Below are 17882 nucleotides of genomic sequence, written 5' to 3'. Positions count from 1 at the left end.
GTGTCACCCCTACCTACCCTCCCAATAGGGGCTGGCAGGGCCTAGGCTGGCATTTAGAAGGATCTTTCTAAAACACAAATATGTTCAGGACCTTCTATTGCTGGTGACCGCCTGCCATCCCTAGTGCTCTCAGGGTAAAGTTAAGCCCTGTGTGATCTGGACCCTGCCAATTTCTCTTTCTAACCTTATCTCTCACCACTACCCCTTCACTCTTCACTCTAAGTCCCATGTAAACATGTTTGAGAAAGTACCTCAGTACATCACATCATACTCTCCTGCTCTTGGGGCTTTGCACATGCCATTCCCTATGCTGGGAATGCCCTTCCCCATTCTTTTCTTGACCCTATCAGAGTTGCTCAGGAGCTCTGTCAGTCCTCTGAGCCCCATAATCTGAGTTGCCATTGTCTGTCTTTTGTGTAGTGTTTGAGCCCAGGAAGGCAAGGCTGGAGCTACTTGGTCACCTCTGTGTCCTGGGCACAGGACTGGGCTGACAGGAGTCCTGTTTAATGACTACCAGGCAATGTTTGTGTCCCCAGAAGAGCCCCACAGCCCTGGCTTGGCATCCAGGTCAACAGATGTGGTGAACAGATGAATGAATGACTTGGCCCTGCTGGGGGGGCGGGACCCAGTTTATTTTGAGAAGCTTCCTTTCTGCCCTCCAGGGGCGGGAAGCAAATCAGTAGTGAGAACACAGCTCAAAACTAACTATACATAAGGGAAAGCTGCTGTCTACCTGCTTGGGGAAAGAGACTCAGTCTTCCAGGTCCTCATCCTCGTCCTCCTCCTCATCTTCCTCCTCCTCCTCTGCGGCCGCCAGGGCCTGCTCCTGGGCAGCCTTGAGGGCCTGCTCCTCCTCCACCGTGGGGTCGTTCATCTCGGTGATCTCTGGGCCGCTGGGGTACTCCTGCTGAATGGGGGCTGGCAGGGCCGGGTTGAAGTTGTCGGGGCTGTACTTGTGGCCCCAGCCAATGTAGAGGTTCTCAAACTTCCTAAAGAGCAGCGAGATATCAGGAAACTTAAGGATGAGAGCAAGCATAGGCATCACTGATTGCAAAGTCACTAGGGGACAGGTGAAACGCGCCCACCAGGGTTTCTCGCAGCTATTCCCTGAGCACCTGTTCTGCACAGACCCAGCGCCTGTGGCTATAGAGCGCTTCAAAAGTGGCGACTGGGAATGGAGAACTGAATTTTAAATTTTATTTGATTTCTTAAGTTGCTTTGTGATTTCCTCTCTGACTCATTTGTGATTTAGACTTGTATTTTTTTTTTTTTTGTCAAACATTTGTGAATTTCTCCTGTTTCCTTCTATTACTGATTTCTAATTTCATTCTGTGGTGGTCAGGGAACATATTTTATATGATTTCAATCCTTTTCTATCAAATGAGATTTGTTTTACGACTCAGTGCAAGATCTGTCCCAGAGCATGTTTTGTGGATAGGCCTAAGACGAAGGGATTCTGCTGTCGTTGGTTGAAGTGGATTTTATTTAATTTTAGTGAATTTCAATTTAAATAATAAAACTGATACTCAGTTCCATTAATGGAAAACTTCTTAGTAGGCCTGGAGCAACTTGGGAACAAGGACTTCCTCTTTTAACTGTAAATGTTGTGAAGTCTTTCTGATGAAAATTTAGCATCCAGATTGAGACATGCTGCGTATACAGACTCTGAAGACTTAGTGTGAAACAAGAATGAAAAGTAGCTCATTAATGATTATTTCATGATTGATATCACCAAGTAATTATAACATCTTAGATATTCAGGATAAATATGTTACTAACATTCATTTTGTCTGATTATTTTACTAGGAAATTTTTATTTACACATGTGGTTCATGTTATTTATGTCGAACTTAAATAAAATGGTCCAGGTGTTGGGGACACAGCAGTAAATAAATGAGACAAAGTGGCCCTGCTGTCAGTGTTCTGGTGAGAGGCTGAATAAGCAAGAAGGGATCCTTAATCCTCATTCTACCAATTCTACCTGTCCAGAGAAGGAAAGAGGAGCAGAACAAGAGGAGGGGACTAAGGGACAGGGAGAGACAGACAGGGAGCCGGGCAGAGAGAACTAGAGGGAGCAAGAGAGAAAGACACAGAGACACAGGGCTCTGGCCCTGGAGGAGCAGTTTTATTTTGACCTTATTTTCATGGCTTTGCAATTCTCAAGAGCATTCTTGACAACTCTCCAGGGCTCTCTGGGAGCCTTCCAACACATGGCTTCCTTGGAAGCCCCCCAATCCCCGCCTGTCCTGGCTCCAGTAGCTTTGAAGGTTTGGCCTCACCAGGGAGCTTGACAGAAATGGGGAATCTCAGACTCCATCCCAGACACATAGAACCAGAATTTGCATCTTAGCTAGATCCTGGCTGAGTCTGCCACCCACAGAACAGGACGCTGGGGATCGGAGGCTCCTTTTGCCTGCCTCTCCCTGACACCTCTTTCTTTTCCTGCAGAATTCAGATTAAAGGGTGTTTTTCCTTCCCTGATCCCCTGATGCCCTAGGAAAAATGGCAGTGTGGTACTGTCAGTGGGCCCTGCACTCTCCTGGTGGCACTTACAAGACTTTGTCACAGAGTATTTGGTGGGAGGGGTGGAAGGAGTGTTGTACAAGTAATGCCTGTGCTCCCTCCATCTGCTCTGGGGCCTGGGGTCCGGCACATAGCTGGCAAATAGTTTACTTCAAGGTTTTCTTCTTTTTGGTAGTGGATTGAACCCATGCACTTTAAGACATAGCTACATCTCTAGCTCTTTCTTTATTATTTTATTTTAAATTTGAGACAGGGTCTTGCTAAGTTGCTGAAGCTGGCCTCTAACTTGTGATCCTCCTGCCTCAACTACCTGAGTCACTGGAATGACAGCACATCTCACCAGACTGGCTTAAGTCTTTATGAAGGAAAAAAAAAAAAGTGGATGGATAATGGATGGAGACTGGGCGGCTGAATGGGAGGGTGGGTGAATTGGTGGTTGGATGGGGAGGAGGATGGATGAGCAAGTGGAGCTCAGACTCTGGAACTTTGGCTCTCAGAGGGCTGTAGGTAAATTAGGGTGTGATCAGAAGAAGCCTTTTGGCAAAAGCAAATGTGCCTCTTCCAAGCTTCTGGAGAAGAAAAAAATAGCCAAGAATGTGGTTAAGAGCTGGGCGCAGTGATGCGAGCCTCAGATCCCAGCGACTCCAGGGACTAAGGCAGGAGGATGGCAAGTTGGAGGCCAGCCTCAGCAACTGAGCAAGGCCCTAAGCAACTTGGCAAGACCCTGTCCCAAAAGTAAAAATTAAAAGGGCTGGGGATGTAGCCCAGTGGTAAATTGCTCCTAGGTTCAATCTCTAGTACAGAGAGAGAGAGGGAGGGAGAGAAAAGGATGTGGTTAAAGTATCAAGTTACATGAAATCCCACCGTGACAACATGGGGTTGCAGCCCAGGTTCACATTTATAGGGAAAAAGGAAATCTATGAAAATCATCCTGCCCTCTGGTGGTCAGGGCTGGTAGCACCCCGAGGAACTTGAGGGGAGTGCGGAGCCAGGATGGGAGGAGACAGGGGTGACTTCAGTTTGCCCATCGTTTGACAGCAACTGAAGCAGGATCCTGGTGGGAAAGATTTCTGCACTAGAGAGAGAAGACCCTTAACTGGAAGATCCAGGGGACCCAGGAGAGGAGTCGGGTCCCCCAGAGATGAGACTCCCTGTCAGAGATCCAGGTTTAAATCCCACAAGTGTGGCCCTGGGCCAGTCTCTTCCCCTCTCTGATCCTCCATTCTTTCCTCCAAGGGGTTCACACTTTCATCTGGCATTTTTTTGTTTGGAGTGGAGTCTCTGTTGCCTAGGCTGGCCTCGAACTCTTGGGCTCAATATCCTCCTGCCTCAGCCTCTGGAGTAGCTGGGGACGTGGGCTCATGCACTGGCCCAGCACGGGACATCTCATCCTAGCCCCAGGGGAAGCCCTGTGAGCTGGGAAGGTCAGTCCTGGCGGCTCCTGAGGGGTTCTCCCAGGCTCTCCCACCCTAGGGAGCTTCCCTGTCGACCCCGGTCCTGAAGAAGACCTAGGGGGTCTCCTGCTGGAAGGGACAGGGACAAGACCTACTTGCCACTCGCGTAGGTGTAGGCCCCTGGCCAGAGGTTGGAGCGCACCACGGCCACCGAGTACTGCGGACAGAGGGTGCAGGACAGGCGGGTGGTCCAGGGTGACAGGTGCATGATTTCTGCAGTGAAGAAGCGGAGAGTGATAGGGAGATCAGGGGTCCCTGTGTCCAGCATGGCCTCCTCCAGAGGAGGTGGGGGACAGGAAGGGAACAAATCTGGAGGACTGGAAGGCCCAGGGGAACTGCCACAAACCAGTGCACAGTCTTCGGCTTCTGCCTAGGCCTCAGGGACATGGGGATACTCATCTTGCAGGGTGACCAGGAGGCCTGGTGACAATGTCTGCAGTGTACCTGCTGCAGTGTCGGGCACCAGCCAGCCCTCCTAGGTCTGTCATCAGTGCGGATCCAGCTGCTGAGGGCAGGGCGCAGGCTGCAGACTCACGGAATCTGGGTTCACATCCGGGCTCTGTCCCCTCACCCTCTCCTACCCTCTCTGAGCCTCTCCTTCCTCTTTCCTTCAGGTACCTCAACCTCAAGAAATCCCTGTCACTGGGCACAGTGGCACTCCTGCATAACCAGAGGCTCAGGAGGCTGGGGCAGGAGGATCACGAGTTCAAGGCCAGCATCAGCAACTTAGCAAGGCCTTAAGCAATTCAGTGAGACCCTGTCTTAAAATTAAAAAATAAAAGGAGCTGGGGATGGGGCTCAGTGGCTAAGCACCCCTGGGTTCAATCAGAAAGAAAGGAAGGAAGGAAGGAAGGAAGGAAGGAAGGAAGGAAGGAAGGAAGGAACAAAGGAAGGAAGAGAAATCCCTGTCCACTCATACAAAGTCCAGCCCAAGTCTTGCCTCCTCTGCAGGGGCCTCCCTAAGCATATATCCCTCCCCCAAGTCCACATGGGACTCAAAGGAGTCCTGTCTTCAGATCAGGGCCATTGCCAGGTGCCAGGTGTGATTCCAAATATGGTTGCATTACCATAACCCATGGGGAGGCAGTTCATGATGCCCATTTTACAGATGAGAGCAACTGAGACCTGAAGAGATGGCCTCACTGATGGATGGCCCTGGGCAGTCTGCCTACCCAGCCCTCCTCAAGGCTCCCTATAAACCCTACCTGCATCCTCGGAGAGCGGCGTCAACAGTGGGGGCCCGACCTCCTGCTCCACCTCCTCTATTCCCTCATCCGCCTTCTCTTCCTCCTCACCCAGCTCTTCCTCCTCCTCTGTCTTCTGCAAAGGGTTCACCCAAGTGCAGCGACCCTGGGGGTGGAGGAAAAGTCAGGTGACATCCCCAGTGTCAGAAGCCAGGGTTGGAGGTGAGGGCCAGGCAGGACACTGGAACACTGGCCCTGTCCTTAGGGACCCAGGTATAGGCAGGAAGACAGGATTAGTTACCCAGGCCAGGGGCCTGGGGAGAAAGGGTGGAGAGATGATCCTAGTGAGGTGGAGCCTCCTACCTACCATTGACTATGATCCCCATATTCACTTATTGATAGTTCTTTTTTTGTACCAGGGATTGAATCCAGGGGCAATTAACCACTGAACACATCCCCAGCCCTTTTTATTTTTTATTTTGAGACAGGGTGTCATTAAGTTGCTTAGGGCCTTGCTAAACTGCTGAGGCTGGCCTTGGGCTTATGATCCTCCTGCCTCAGCCTCCCTAGTCTCTGGGATTACAGGACTTGTAAAAATATTGATCATATATTTAATGAGCAACTGCTAGATGCAGGCCCTGCTCTGGGTGCTGGGGACACATCCTTGAGCAAAGAGACCTTAAAATTTCTGCCCTCAAATGGCTGACACTTGGCAGCCCATGTCCTCTCTCTGCTTGTCTGTGGAATGGAGGTGTGCCTTTCACTGGATTGTTGTTGGATTCCACAGACACTCAAGAGCCAAAGAATGCTGCTACTTACACTTCCGCTTCCTCCTCTTCTCCTTCTTCTTCTTCTTTGTGTGTGTGGGAGGCTGGAATTGGAACCCATGCTGTTCTACCACTAAGTTCCATCCCCAGCCCTTTTTAAAATTTTGTGATAGGGTCTCATTAAGTTGCTAAGGCTGGCCTCCAACATTCAATCCTCCTGCCTCAACCTCCCAAGTTCCTGGGATGGCAGGTGTGAGCCTCTCACCTAACTTGCTGAATGCTTCTTTTTTGGCAGGGGGTGGGGGATTGAACTCAGGGGCACTTGACTACTGAGTCACATCCCCAGCCCTGTTTTATATTTTATTTAGAGTCAGAGTCTCACTGAGTTGCTTAGCGCCTTGCTTTTGCTGAGGCTGGCTGTGAATTAACTCATGATTCTCCTGCCTCAGCCTCCTGAGCCACTGGGATTATAGGCGTGCACTACTAAGCTGCCCAGAGCTGAATGCTTCTTGAAGGAATGAACTCAAGTGCACAGCATAGAGAGATCCCTATCTCATCACTATGGAATAGGAATGGTCAGTTGTACTGATCTGGAAAGGAGTCATTTGACCCAGTACAGGGTTATTTGGATTCAAAAAAGGGAATTATTTAGATTCAATAAAACATAAAGTCTACAATTAAAAAATTAAAACCCCATAAAGTCAATAACAGTTTAATTAATTAAAAGTTCCTCCCACATGCAGCAAGTGCTTCCTTGAATGAATAAATGTATGATGTACAGTTGGGACGTACCAGGCATGCAATAAATGCAGACCCATGACCCTTGGCTCACAATTTAAAATCTGAAAAGCTCAGAATGCCACAAATGTTTGGAGACTGGGGATGTGGCTCCATAGAAGAGCACTTCCTAGCAGCCCAAGACCCTGGGTTTGATTCCAAGCACCACAAAGAAGAAAAAATTTTTTTCATCAGTCATTTGGCAGGCCAGGAGCAGGGTACTCGCCTATAATCCCAGCTACTGGGGAGGATGAGGCAGAAGGATTGCAAGTTCAAGGCCAGCCTCAGAAAATTCAGGAATCCCTGTCTCAATTAACAAACAAAAAGGGGGCTGTGTTTGTGGCTCAGTTGGTAGAGCACTTGCCTAGCATGTGCGAGGCACTGGGTTCAATTCTCAACACCACATAAAAAATAAATAAGTAAAATAAAGGTATTTTGTCCATCAACAATCCAAAAAGAAAAAAAAATAAGAAAAAAGAAAAAGGGCTGGGGATGTAGCTCAGGGGTAGAGGGAGCTTGAGTTCAATTCCTAGTACAAAAAAAAAAGTGTTTAACTCTGTGTGTGTGTGTGTGTGTGTGTGTGTGTGTGTGTGTGTTTTGGCAGCAACCTGAGCTGATGAGAGGTTTACTCCAATTTGCTACAGAAATATTGATGCATTCACCTATGGGCTGGAGTCCCCCTGCCCATTGCCTGACGTGTTCACAATGTATGGTGCATGCAGTGAACCATCCTTTTAAAATCTGAAAAAATTCTGATCTTCAAAATGTTGCTGGTGCCAAGGACTCCCAATGGGCATTATCAACCAATGCCTGTTGAATAAAGGAAGGAGGGATGGGAAGATGGATGGATGGATGGGTGGGTGGATGGATGGGTGGATGGGGTAGCAGAATAGGGGATGGATGGATGGATGGGTGGGTGGGGAGATGGATGGGGGTAGGGGGTGGGGGATGGATGGACGGATGGGTGGGGAGATGGATGAGTGGTGACTGGATAGATGGGAGTAAAGGGGATGAGGGAGGGATGGATGGATGGGGGATGGATGATGGATGGATGGGTGGGTGGGTGAGTATTATTGAACACAAGGCCTTGATCCTATGCGGATTATACCCGAGTTACCCTGCTCTGCGCTGGGCGTGGAGGGTGGGGCCCCAGGTCCTCACCTGCGGCAGGATGTGCTGCATGTGGTGCACCCAGTTGGCCAAGGAGTCGACCATCTCGAGCACTGGGATGCCCTCAAAGTCGGGGTTCTCCTCAAAGGAGTCTCGGCCCGCGCCGCCCTCCTCCTCCTCGTCGCCCTCCTCCTCGCCAAACTGGTAGAAGCCTAGCGGGCTGATGTGCGTGGCGGCCGAGATGCGCGCGATCTGGGCGCGCAGGTAATTGGCCTCGTTGCCGGGGAAGGGCGGGTAGCTGATGACCGGCGCGTCCAGGTGGCCGGTGAAGAACTTCTTGATCTTGCGGGCGTGCACGATCTGCGCGGGCGTGACGTGCGGCAGCCGCGTCCAAGGCCGGCCCGGCTCGTTGCACACGAAATACAGGTACTTGTTGGCGCCGGTGCGGCTGTCCTCCTTGGGGATGGCCGGCGGCGGCTTCCACGTGGGCTTGGGGATAACGTCCACCGCCTTCTCCTCGTCCTCCTCTCCCTCCTCCTCGCCGTGCGCCTCCACGACCTCGCCGCCCTCCATCAGCTCCTCCACCTCCTCCTCCTCGGCCTCCTCCTCGCCCTCCCGGAACTCCACCTCGGCCACCAGGTAGCTGCGCTGGAGCCCCAGGATCTTGCCCCAGAAGCGGCACGTGTGAATGGGCTGCTGCTCCACCAGCTGCTTCAGGGCCAGGAAAATGCGGAAACTCTCCACCGAGCTCAGGCCCACCCCGGCCTGTTCGAAGTAGAAGGCGGCCTCCATGATGTTGGGCACCGCGGTCTCGACCTGGGGAGGCGGGAGGGAAGAAGGCTGAAGCTCCCTGCGCCCTCGTCTGACTCTGGAGTCAAGCAACCGAAAACACTATGTAGCTGAAGGGCTCATGATAGCAGTTTTGGCCAGTGAGTTCAGGGGATGTCCCTGGGGAGAATGTCCCTTGGTGGAAAAGAAAACCACACTGAGGAATCAGCGAGGTCAGAGGATGGAGCGGGAAGACCTGCCCTCACTGCCTCCTGCTCCACCATCTTCTTGGATGGGGGCCAGGGGCCCTGGGGAAGGGGGCTCAGAAAGGGTGAGAACAACTTGAGAGCTGAGAATGGAATCCAGCAGAATCCAGTGAGATTTGGGGGACTACCCACATTTGAATATGTGAGGCGCTGAATACTGATAATCCCATTTGATGCAGAGGATACAAACTTTTTTTGGGAGGGGCTATCGGGAATTGCACTCAGGGGCACTCGACCACTGAGCCACATCCTCAGTCCTATTTTTTGTATTTTATTTAGAGATAGGGTGTCACTGAGTTGCTTAGCCCCTTGCTTTTGCTGAGGCTGGATTTGAACTCACGGCCCTCCTGCCTCAGCCTCCCAAGAAGCAGTGATTACAGGCATGTGCCACCACTACACCTGGCCTCCAAACTTTTTTAAAAGTTCAATTTTGAGGGCCCAGGTGAGGCTCAGTGGGGGGAGCTTCATCTGGGGGAGCCCTGGGTTCATCCCCAGCACCACAAAGCAAAAACAAAAACAAAGCAAAACAGAACAAAAAACTCAATTTGGAGCACAGTGTTGAAATGGACAATGGACTCCATCTTCCTCCCAGGTCTGCTGGGTGACACTACTGTTCACAGATGTTTGAAGTCTCTCCCTCCCCATCCCCCCGCCTTGCCACTTCCTTTGACCCGTGGAAATAACAGCAGGAGGGATGTGTGTCTTGCTCAGGGCAGAAATGTAAGAGCCCATGTGCAGTCTGCAAGCTGTGCCTCAGTACACCCTCCTTCACCAGGCTCCCAAGGGACCCAGTGGCTCAGCCCTTCGGCCAGCCTGGGGGGACAGCTGCACCAGCAAGAACTGCGACATGTGGCTCTCAGCTGCTGGTGGCTTGTGTGGTCCTAGGCTAGAGAGACCACTCCCTGACTCACACTCTGGGAGGATGATTCTTTTTAAAGTGATTCTGGCATTTTCCCTCAATCTGAAATGATGCAAAAGTTCAATCTCTAGCCCATGTTGCCTGTCAGCAACTCAGGAGGCAGAGTCAACACCCAACCCCATGACTTGCCATCTTGCAGCAGGGAGGGAAGTTGAAGGGTTAGGTGTGGGCAACTATTCGGGGTATGTGCTTGGCGGGCCCATGAACCCACCACCATCCCTTTTCTGGAACCCACCACGCACAGGTTTCCCCAAATGGCAGATCAGACCCTGCTCTGTGGCTGGATGCAGAGATGGCATGAATGGCACCCATTGCCCGGAAATCATTTTCTGGGACAACTGGGTTTGAACTTAGCTGTTCGGACCCCAGAGGCCATGTTTGTAGCTCTTATTCTACATCCACCTCCCCCTCCCCAGCTTCCTGGCCTGGACTTTTGTTGTTGTTGTTTGTTTGGTACTGGGGATTGAACTCAGGATCACTGAGCCACATCTCCAGACATATTTTGTATTTATTTAGAGACAGGGTCTCACTGAGTTGCTTAGCACTTCACTTTTTTGCTGAGGCTGGCTTTGAACTTGTGATCCTCCTGCCTCAGCTTCCCAGTCACTGGTATTACAGGAGTGCGCAAACCTACCAAACTCTGTGGCCCGGACTTTGTTCCTTTTTCTCTCTCCCAGTTACCATACACAGGAAAATACCACCTGGGATCTGGGAGAAAAGAATTCCTAGTGGCAATTGGGTGCATTAATAATAATAATAATAATAGGTTTGTTTATTTATTTATTTTTACGTGGTGTTGAGGATTAAACCCAGGGCCTCACATGTGCTAGGCAAGGGTTCTACCACTGAGCCACGTCCCCAGCCCTGGGTGGAATTTTTAACAAGTTAATGTGCAACTGGGGGGTTTGGGGGCTCCATGCCACCACGTGGAAGGACAAGTTGGCCCAAAGAAAAAGTAGCGGAGATGGGAAGAGAAGCCTAGAGGTGATGTGACCCATTGGGATCCCTGATTCCAAGTTGTGCCTGAGATCCAGCCCTGTCCCTACCCTTGAATTCCTGCTCAACCCAGAACAGTCCCCAACCCCTTCTCCACCTCCACCACCCACCTTGTCTGCCAAAGAGATGCCAGTGGAAGCTTTCTGAGGCACTTCTGGGAAACTTTTGTACCTCTGATTTTTAAAAAAGGAGGGAGACATACAAACAAGCAAAATATCCCTCCTTTTCTGGAAGCTGGTGTGGATGTCTGGGGCAGTGGTAGCCACTTTGCAAACAAAAAGTGACTGGCTCAGGAATGAAAGGTGGACCTGATGAAGAAGGTGGCACAGGTGTGGGAAAGAGCTAAGTTCCTCCTGGCCTTGCAGGGCTTCTGCACCAGCTCTGCCCACTTCCAGGTGTTGTTGTTGTTTAATCTTCTTGTTTTCAGAGATGCAGTCAAAGATGTATTTAGGAAAGCAGAGACACATTCAAGCCACGGTGTCTTGCTGAACTGCTTGGACTGCTTTAATCAAACACTTGCACCAAAAATAAGCCTGACTGACTGCAGTGGACAGAACCGAGTTCAGGTCAGGCTGCTCTGATGCTAGGAACTGCTCTCTTGGTTTAAGAACAGGGAGGGAGGTTGAGTGCCCGGGGAGGGCAGTGCTCGGTGCCCCTCCACGGGGGAGCCACTTTGCCAGTCCTAGACAGTCAGCACCTGGCTATGATATGTGAGGCAACGGTGGATCTTGTCCAAGCCACTTGTGTCTATTTCTCCAGAATCATATGTTTCTTAACTTAAAATGATCTTCCTTGTCAAACAAGTACAGTAAGGTGTTAGTTTTTGGAATGTGGTTTAAAAAATAACTATAGTCTAAAATTATAAATGAGACGAGTCAGACACTTTTCAAAACAGAGGTACAGGATGGGAAGTGTGCTACCAAAATAGCAAGCCCTGCTGCCAGACGGATGCACACCGCACACAGGAGGAGCCCTCCCAGGGCACAAGGTGTGCACAGTGCAGCGACGCGGAAACCTGAGTCCATCCCAGAGAAAACAGTGCTACAGATAGCCTTTCTTTTTCTTTCTTCACTCCCCCCCCCAGATTTATTTAGGAAAAGCAGATACAGATTCAAGGGAGAATGTGGGCTATCACAAGGGAGAGATGTCTTTAAGGGTAAAAAAGAAATAAAAGAAAAGGTAAGAAATACAATTCCAGGAAGAATACCGCCATCTTGAGAGTAAGAAGCTTTTGAGGTAAAGCAAGGAACACCCAAGGGAGAGTGCGCGCCAGCTCCCGAGGTGGAGACAGTCAGGGGTGGCACTTCAAGAAACTTGAGAAAAAGAATGAATTATTCTATAAATACTTCTAGGGATTGTGTGTACCTAGCCATTTGGAAGAAATAGAAAATTCGAGAATTTAAGAGATTTGCTCAGACAAGACAGAAAAACAAAACGCTTAGTCATTGATTTCTTTAGGGAAACAGCACCCACAGTTTTGCCATATACTGACCCAAATTGAGAATTCTTGTTTTTCTCTTTTTTGGTACTTGAGATTGCACCCAGGTGTGCTTTACCACTGAGCCATATATGCTCAGGCTTCTTCTTCTTTCTTTCTTTTTTTTTGGTGGTGGTGCTGAGGATTGAACCCAGGGCCTTGTGCATGCAAGGCTAGTGACAAGCACTCTTCCAATGGAGCTATATTCCCAGCTTACTGTTTTTTTTTTTTTTTTTGGTTGGTACCAGGTATTGAACTCAGGGGCATTTAACCACTGAGCACATCCCCAGCCCAATTTTGTGTTTTACTTAGAGACAAGGTCTCACAGAGTTGCTAAGGGCCTCGCTAAATTGCCGAGGCTGGCTTTGAACTCGCGATCCTCCTGTCTCAGCCTGCCTAGGCGTTGGGATTACAGGCGTCCCCCACTGCGTCGGGCTCCCTTCTTGTTTTGAGAAAGGATTTTGGTAAATTGCTAAAACTGGTGTGAATTTGCGATGCAGAGTGTCTGGGATAACAGGCATGCGCCATCCGCCGGCGCCAGCTCTGCAGTTCCAAGGGGGTGGGTATCCCAGAACAAGGCATCCTAAAAGGGCGGAGCATCACTCGGTTTACCCATCTACGGGGGCGGGTCTTCAGGGAAAGGCGGCCTGAGGGGTGAAGCCTCCCTTTCTGTGGCGTTCTAAGGGGGCGGGCCTCTGAGGCACAGCGTTCTAGGAGGTGGGGCCACCAAGGACGTGGGTTAGATGCGGGTGTAGTTCTAGGGGGTGAAGTGGTGGTCTGAAGTTTGAACCCGTATTCTCAGGGCAGTTAAAAGCTGCCCTTCCGGCGTAGCGCTTGGATTCTCCGGTGCGCTCGGCTCACCCATGGGTTCATTCATTTGTCACAGTGCAGTTCCTGAGTCTTCCCACCCCACTGTGTGCAGAGTCCTAGAATCAGAAACGGCCGAGCAACAAGCCTTATCTACATGTGTAGTAGAGGCTGCAGCCTGGGCTTTAGAGGTCGTGGTCCTGCCTTCCTTTCCCTTTCTTGGGCACTTTCTAGTTGAGTGCCCTCTGAACCTCAGTTTCTAACTCCATAAAATGAGAATCATAAATAACATCTGCCTGGCGGGGTTGTTTCAAAATAAGACAACACTCCTGGATCCCTTAGCAAGCGACTAAAGATGTCAGGATTATTAGATCCTAAACAAAAGTTTGTTGAACTGAAAGAACATTTCACCTACATTTTAAGCATCATCTAATTCTGGAAACCTGTGGATGGCAGCAGGTTACCGAGTCGCGGGTGGAAGAGTCCCCGGCAGGACTTAGTTGACACACGGGGAACTAAGGCTGGGGGAAGGGGAGCCATGGATTCAGAGTCAGGGGCCCTGGGTTTCTGGAAGACGTCCCAGGGCGCAGTTATTTTCTGGAGAGGGAGGTGGGGGCTAAGGTGTGGTAGGGAGACAGCCTCGGTGTCCACGTGACAGCCGGGGGTCAGCTACCTAACAGCGGAGCCGCCCGGCCTTTCCCCTGCTTCCAGGCTCGCACCGCGCCCCGGGAGCGGCAGAGGAGCTTCAAGGCCCTCTGCGCCCCGCCCACCCACGCACCAGATGAAGTCCTTCAGCCAGGTCTCAGCCCAGGCCGCACCCTAAGCCCGGGTCCCCACGGCGCCCCCCTACGCCTCTCCCCGCTGGCTCACTCACCACCTCCTCCTCCATCTCCTGCTCGCCCTCGCCGCCGCCGCCGCCGCCACCGCCGCCCCGACTGAACAGCGCCTTCTGCTTCTCTGCCATCTCGTAGGTGGGCTGCATCTCGGGGTCATTCCGCAGCGTGTCCATCTTGGGGTGGAACCACTCCCACTGCGTGGTGCGGTTCAGAGACTCCAGGATCGACAGGGGGTCCTCGGGCCGCTGGTTCAGGATCTTGGTCAGCAGGTTCACCAGGTGTTCATACCTACCTCCCCGTGGGGAGGAGTGGAGGACAGAGTCTAGTCAGTTCACTGGAGACACAGTAGGGAAGAGAAAAGATCCCTGCCCTTGTGGAACCGACCTTCTGACGACGGAGACGCCATTGATCACATAGGCAGAATGTATATCGTGCCAGCCAGGGGGTGGCAATTTCTTTGTTGTTTTTAGAACCCAGGGGCACTTTACTACTGAGTTACACCCGAGCCCCCTCCCCCGCCCCCTTTTGAGACAGGGTCTCACTAAGTTGCTGAGGATCTGGCTTTGAACTTGTGATTTTCCTGCCTCAGCCTCCTGAGGTGCTAGGATCACAGGTGTGCACCACCACAGCTGGCATGGGGGAATAATTTCTACTGAGACAAATAAAGTAGGGATTACCAGGCATGGGAGATGGTTTGCAATTTTAAATAGAGAGGCCAAGGAAGGCCTCACCAGGTGGCATTTAAGCTGAGATCTGAAGGAAGTTAGGGGGTAAATGATGATTTTTTTGGGGGGTGGCAAGGAGAGTGTTGGTCAGAGGGAATAGCAGGTGGACAGGCTCCAAGACACATTATGAGTCTAATGTAATCTTTATACCAAGACCCAATGACACAAGGGGAAAGGAAAAGTTGCTGAAATCCTAAACAAAGTTCAGTTGAGCCCAAAGATGTTTCCATCAACAATGGGTATCTATATATAACAATGGTATCCTAAGATTATATCACCTAGTGACGTTTTAGCTTAGTACACTTAGTACAAGTACACTCCATGCACAATAATAACCAACGCACAAGTCTCAGACAATACCATTAAGCAACATGTGACTGTGTTAGCATCCAGCAATTCCTAAAAAAGGATGACATGCCACCATTAAATTGAGCTAATAAGACTGCAAAGCTTGAGTGACATTTAAATAAATAATCTAATTCATCAGATTTAAGATGTTATGTGAAAGGGGATATATAAGAACACCTCAACTGGTACAGAGAAATTCTTCATAATTAAAAAAATCTTCTATAACAAATTAGGAATAGAAAGTCTTCTTTTCTTTTCTTTTTCAGCGCTGGGGATGGAATTCAGATTCTCACCCAGGCAAGCACTCTATCACTGAGCTACATTCCCATTCCAAGAATAGTTTTTTTTTTTTCATGATGTTAGGGTACAAGTGATCTACAACACATACCAAATATAATGGAGAAAAATTATAGTTTCCCCTGTGAGATTGTGAATGAGAACATTTACTTTATCCATTTCTGTGTAACACCATTCATAAGGTCATAGCCAATGCAATAAGGCATGAAAAAGAAAAAGGTTTGGGAAGGGTAGCAAAACTGTCATGGTTTGCTGATATGACTGGGAATGTGCAAGGATCTTAAGATGTGGGTTATTTGCCTGTTGGAAGAACATAGTGATGATTTTGTGTGGCTGGAATAGAGAGCAGGGATTGTGGGATTCAGGATTCAAGGAATACAGAGTGATAATATTATTGTAATGGTTTCCATTCTTGAAAGCCAGGCACCACTATGGGCACTTGAGAGAAATGTTGAATCTGCACAATAGCTGTGGATCTCCACACTCCAGACTAGGCACCAAGGCTTAGGAAAGTTAAGGTTAGGAGGTCACCCAACGGTGGCATAGTCAGCATCTGAAAGTAGGTTGGTCTGATTTCAAAGCATGTCATTTTAAGCTGTTGGTGTGTGAACTGAGGTCAGCCTCCTTTGAGGTTGCCCCCCCGTGACCAATTTGTTGGCACCCTTGAGCGTGGTGGAGAATGAAGGGCCCTGACTAAAGCTGAGTAAGTTGGTAAGAAGAGGTGAGACCAGCCAGGGCTTTTCATGAAGGAAACCTGAAGCTCCTAAGAGTTGAGATTTGTTGGTGGACCACCAAGAAGTTAATTTTGACTGGATTCTAGGGTCTGAGGTAGGAGGGTAGTGACTAGAGGACCTTGAAGGCTCTAATGAGAGCCCACACCTCCTGAGGGCAATGAGGGACCATTGCAGGTTCTCAGCACAGGAGGGGTAGAACAGCTCTTTGCTTCAGCAAGACCCATTATTTCATCAGCCTCATTTCCTCCTAATCTTCCCTTTCCTTAGTTCCAGAAACAGCTTCTTAGGTGTTTCTCATACACAGCAGGCCTCCACCCCTTGCCTTTGCCTTTGCTGTGCCCTATTCATGGGCCACCCTCCCTCTAGTGATCTAGAGTGTCTGCCCTCCCCTCCTCCAGGCCCCTGGTCAACATACACCCCATCCCCATTCCTTGCCTTATTTCTCACCTTAGCCTTTACCATCACTTTACCATCTTTTAATGTTTATTGTTCATCTTGCTAGAAGTGAACTTCATGAGTATCTAATGGAGTCAGAGAGGTGTATTGAGACTTCAGCTAAGTGCCTCTGGCAAGTACCTTCCTTGGGTAGGGAAATTGCATGAATAAGAACAGGGGCCTCAGAAGCCAAATCCCTTTTCTGGAATCCTGGCTCTGCTGCATCCTAACCGAGTAATATTGGATAATCAACCTAACTTCTTTGGTTCAGTCTCCTCTGTGGAACAGGGACAGATATGCACTAAGGTCAGCTGTGAGAACTAGATTCTAATGTAAGAGTGCTGGTGAGTGTGGGGTAAATGCGCTAGTTACCATCTGCCTCAGTTCCTAGTTGTTAATGCGTGGAGGGGTCAGTGGTTTCCTGTGAGGACAACCCTGCTTGACTCTTTAGACCCCACAGCCAAGGCAGGCCCCTCCCTGTGTGGGTCCCCCACCCCTGGCTCCTGGCCGCCTCTCACAGGCTGAGGTCGCAACTGATGCTGGTCTGCAGCAAGTAGGCCTTGGCATTCTGCACAGCCAGCTCCCGAGGCTGCGGCTCAGGCATCTCCATACCGAAATTCATGAAGCCCATCTCCGAGGGTGAGAAACGCAGGGCAGGGTCATCCCTTAGGTAGGGCCCATGTTCTGTGTTTTGCATGAACTGCGGGTCATCTGTCTGGTACATGCTGTACTGGCCCAAGACATTGGCCCCAGGGTCCTGGTAGACAGGGGATTCCAGTTGTTGGAAGAAGCCGCCTTGGCTCTGCTGCAGCTGCTGCAGGTGCTGCAACTGCTGCATTAGGTCGGTGGTTTGTTCCTCCACTGGGATTCCGCTTTCATCCAGGTAAGTCCGGGTCTGGAACTGCAAGGGAAAGCCTGCGCTCGAGGGCTGGTACTCCACGCCGCCCATTATGCCTTCCTCCGCTTGGTACAGCGGCAAGTTCTCATCTTCGGGCAAGTTGCCCCCCTGTGACCAGCGGAGGTTGGTCTGGCTCGCCCGCAACTCCTGACTGGGCCGGCTGCCCCGACTGCCCCTTTGCTGGTTCAGCAGGGCCTGCTGCACCTCCTCGGGGAACGCCTGGGCCTGTGAGGGGTCCCAGCTGCGCCGCTGCGCCTGGGCCTGGGAGCCCCTCCGGCTCGAGGACTGCTGGGAAGGGGCCTCAGGGTTGGGCGGCGGCGGGTCCCCCATGGCTTGAAAGGGGGCGCAGACGACTAGAAGGAAGGCTTAAGAACAGGAAGGCCAGACCAGTCACCCGCGGGTTCACACCCGGCTGCCGCAGAGCCAGGGTCGCCGGCCTTTAAGGTCTGGAGGGGCGGCCGTTACTAAAGGGCGCGGGACGCCCGCGCGCGTGAGCAGCGTGTGCGCAGGCGCAACCAGGGGCTTCCAGCATCGAGGGCCACAGGGCACCCACAGGGCGGC

The 17882-nt window shown here is 50.8% G+C and overlaps 1 protein-coding gene across 1 annotated transcript; it reads right to left on the bottom strand.

Moving 5' to 3' along the window:
• Positions 1-611: 611 nt before the first annotated feature.
• Positions 612-17760, bottom strand: Rsph6a (radial spoke head 6 homolog A). The gene is made up of 6 exons (XM_005338275.4): positions 16942-17760; positions 13923-14172; positions 7867-8631; positions 5183-5327; positions 4073-4190; positions 612-989 (listed from the first exon to the last, which is right to left on the bottom strand). Exons 1-6 carry the CDS (start codon positions 17649-17651, stop codon positions 752-754), a joined length of 2226 nt encoding a protein of 741 aa, XP_005338332.1. The 5' UTR covers positions 17652-17760; the 3' UTR covers positions 612-751.
• Positions 17761-17882: the final 122 nt, after the last annotated feature.

This window comes from Ictidomys tridecemlineatus, chromosome 15 (genome assembly GCF_052094955.1).
Source record: "Ictidomys tridecemlineatus isolate mIctTri1 chromosome 15, mIctTri1.hap1, whole genome shotgun sequence".
Taxonomy (NCBI): domain Eukaryota; kingdom Metazoa; phylum Chordata; class Mammalia; order Rodentia; family Sciuridae; genus Ictidomys; species Ictidomys tridecemlineatus.
This window is presented reverse-complemented; position numbering and strand designations above follow the sequence as displayed.

Coding starts and splice junctions, on each gene's coding strand:
- Rsph6a (XM_005338275.4), bottom strand. CDS start 17,651: ATGGGGGACCCGCCGCCGCCCAACCCTGAGGCCCCTTCCCAGCAGTCC. Junction 8,632..13,922: donor AGGAGATGGAGGAGGAGGTG/GTGAGTGAGCCA, acceptor CCGCCTCCCCAG/GTCGAGACCGCGGTGCCCAA. Junction 990..4,072: donor TACACCTACGCGAGTGGCAA/GTAGGTCTTGTC, acceptor GCTGCTCTTTAG/GAAGTTTGAGAACCTCTACA.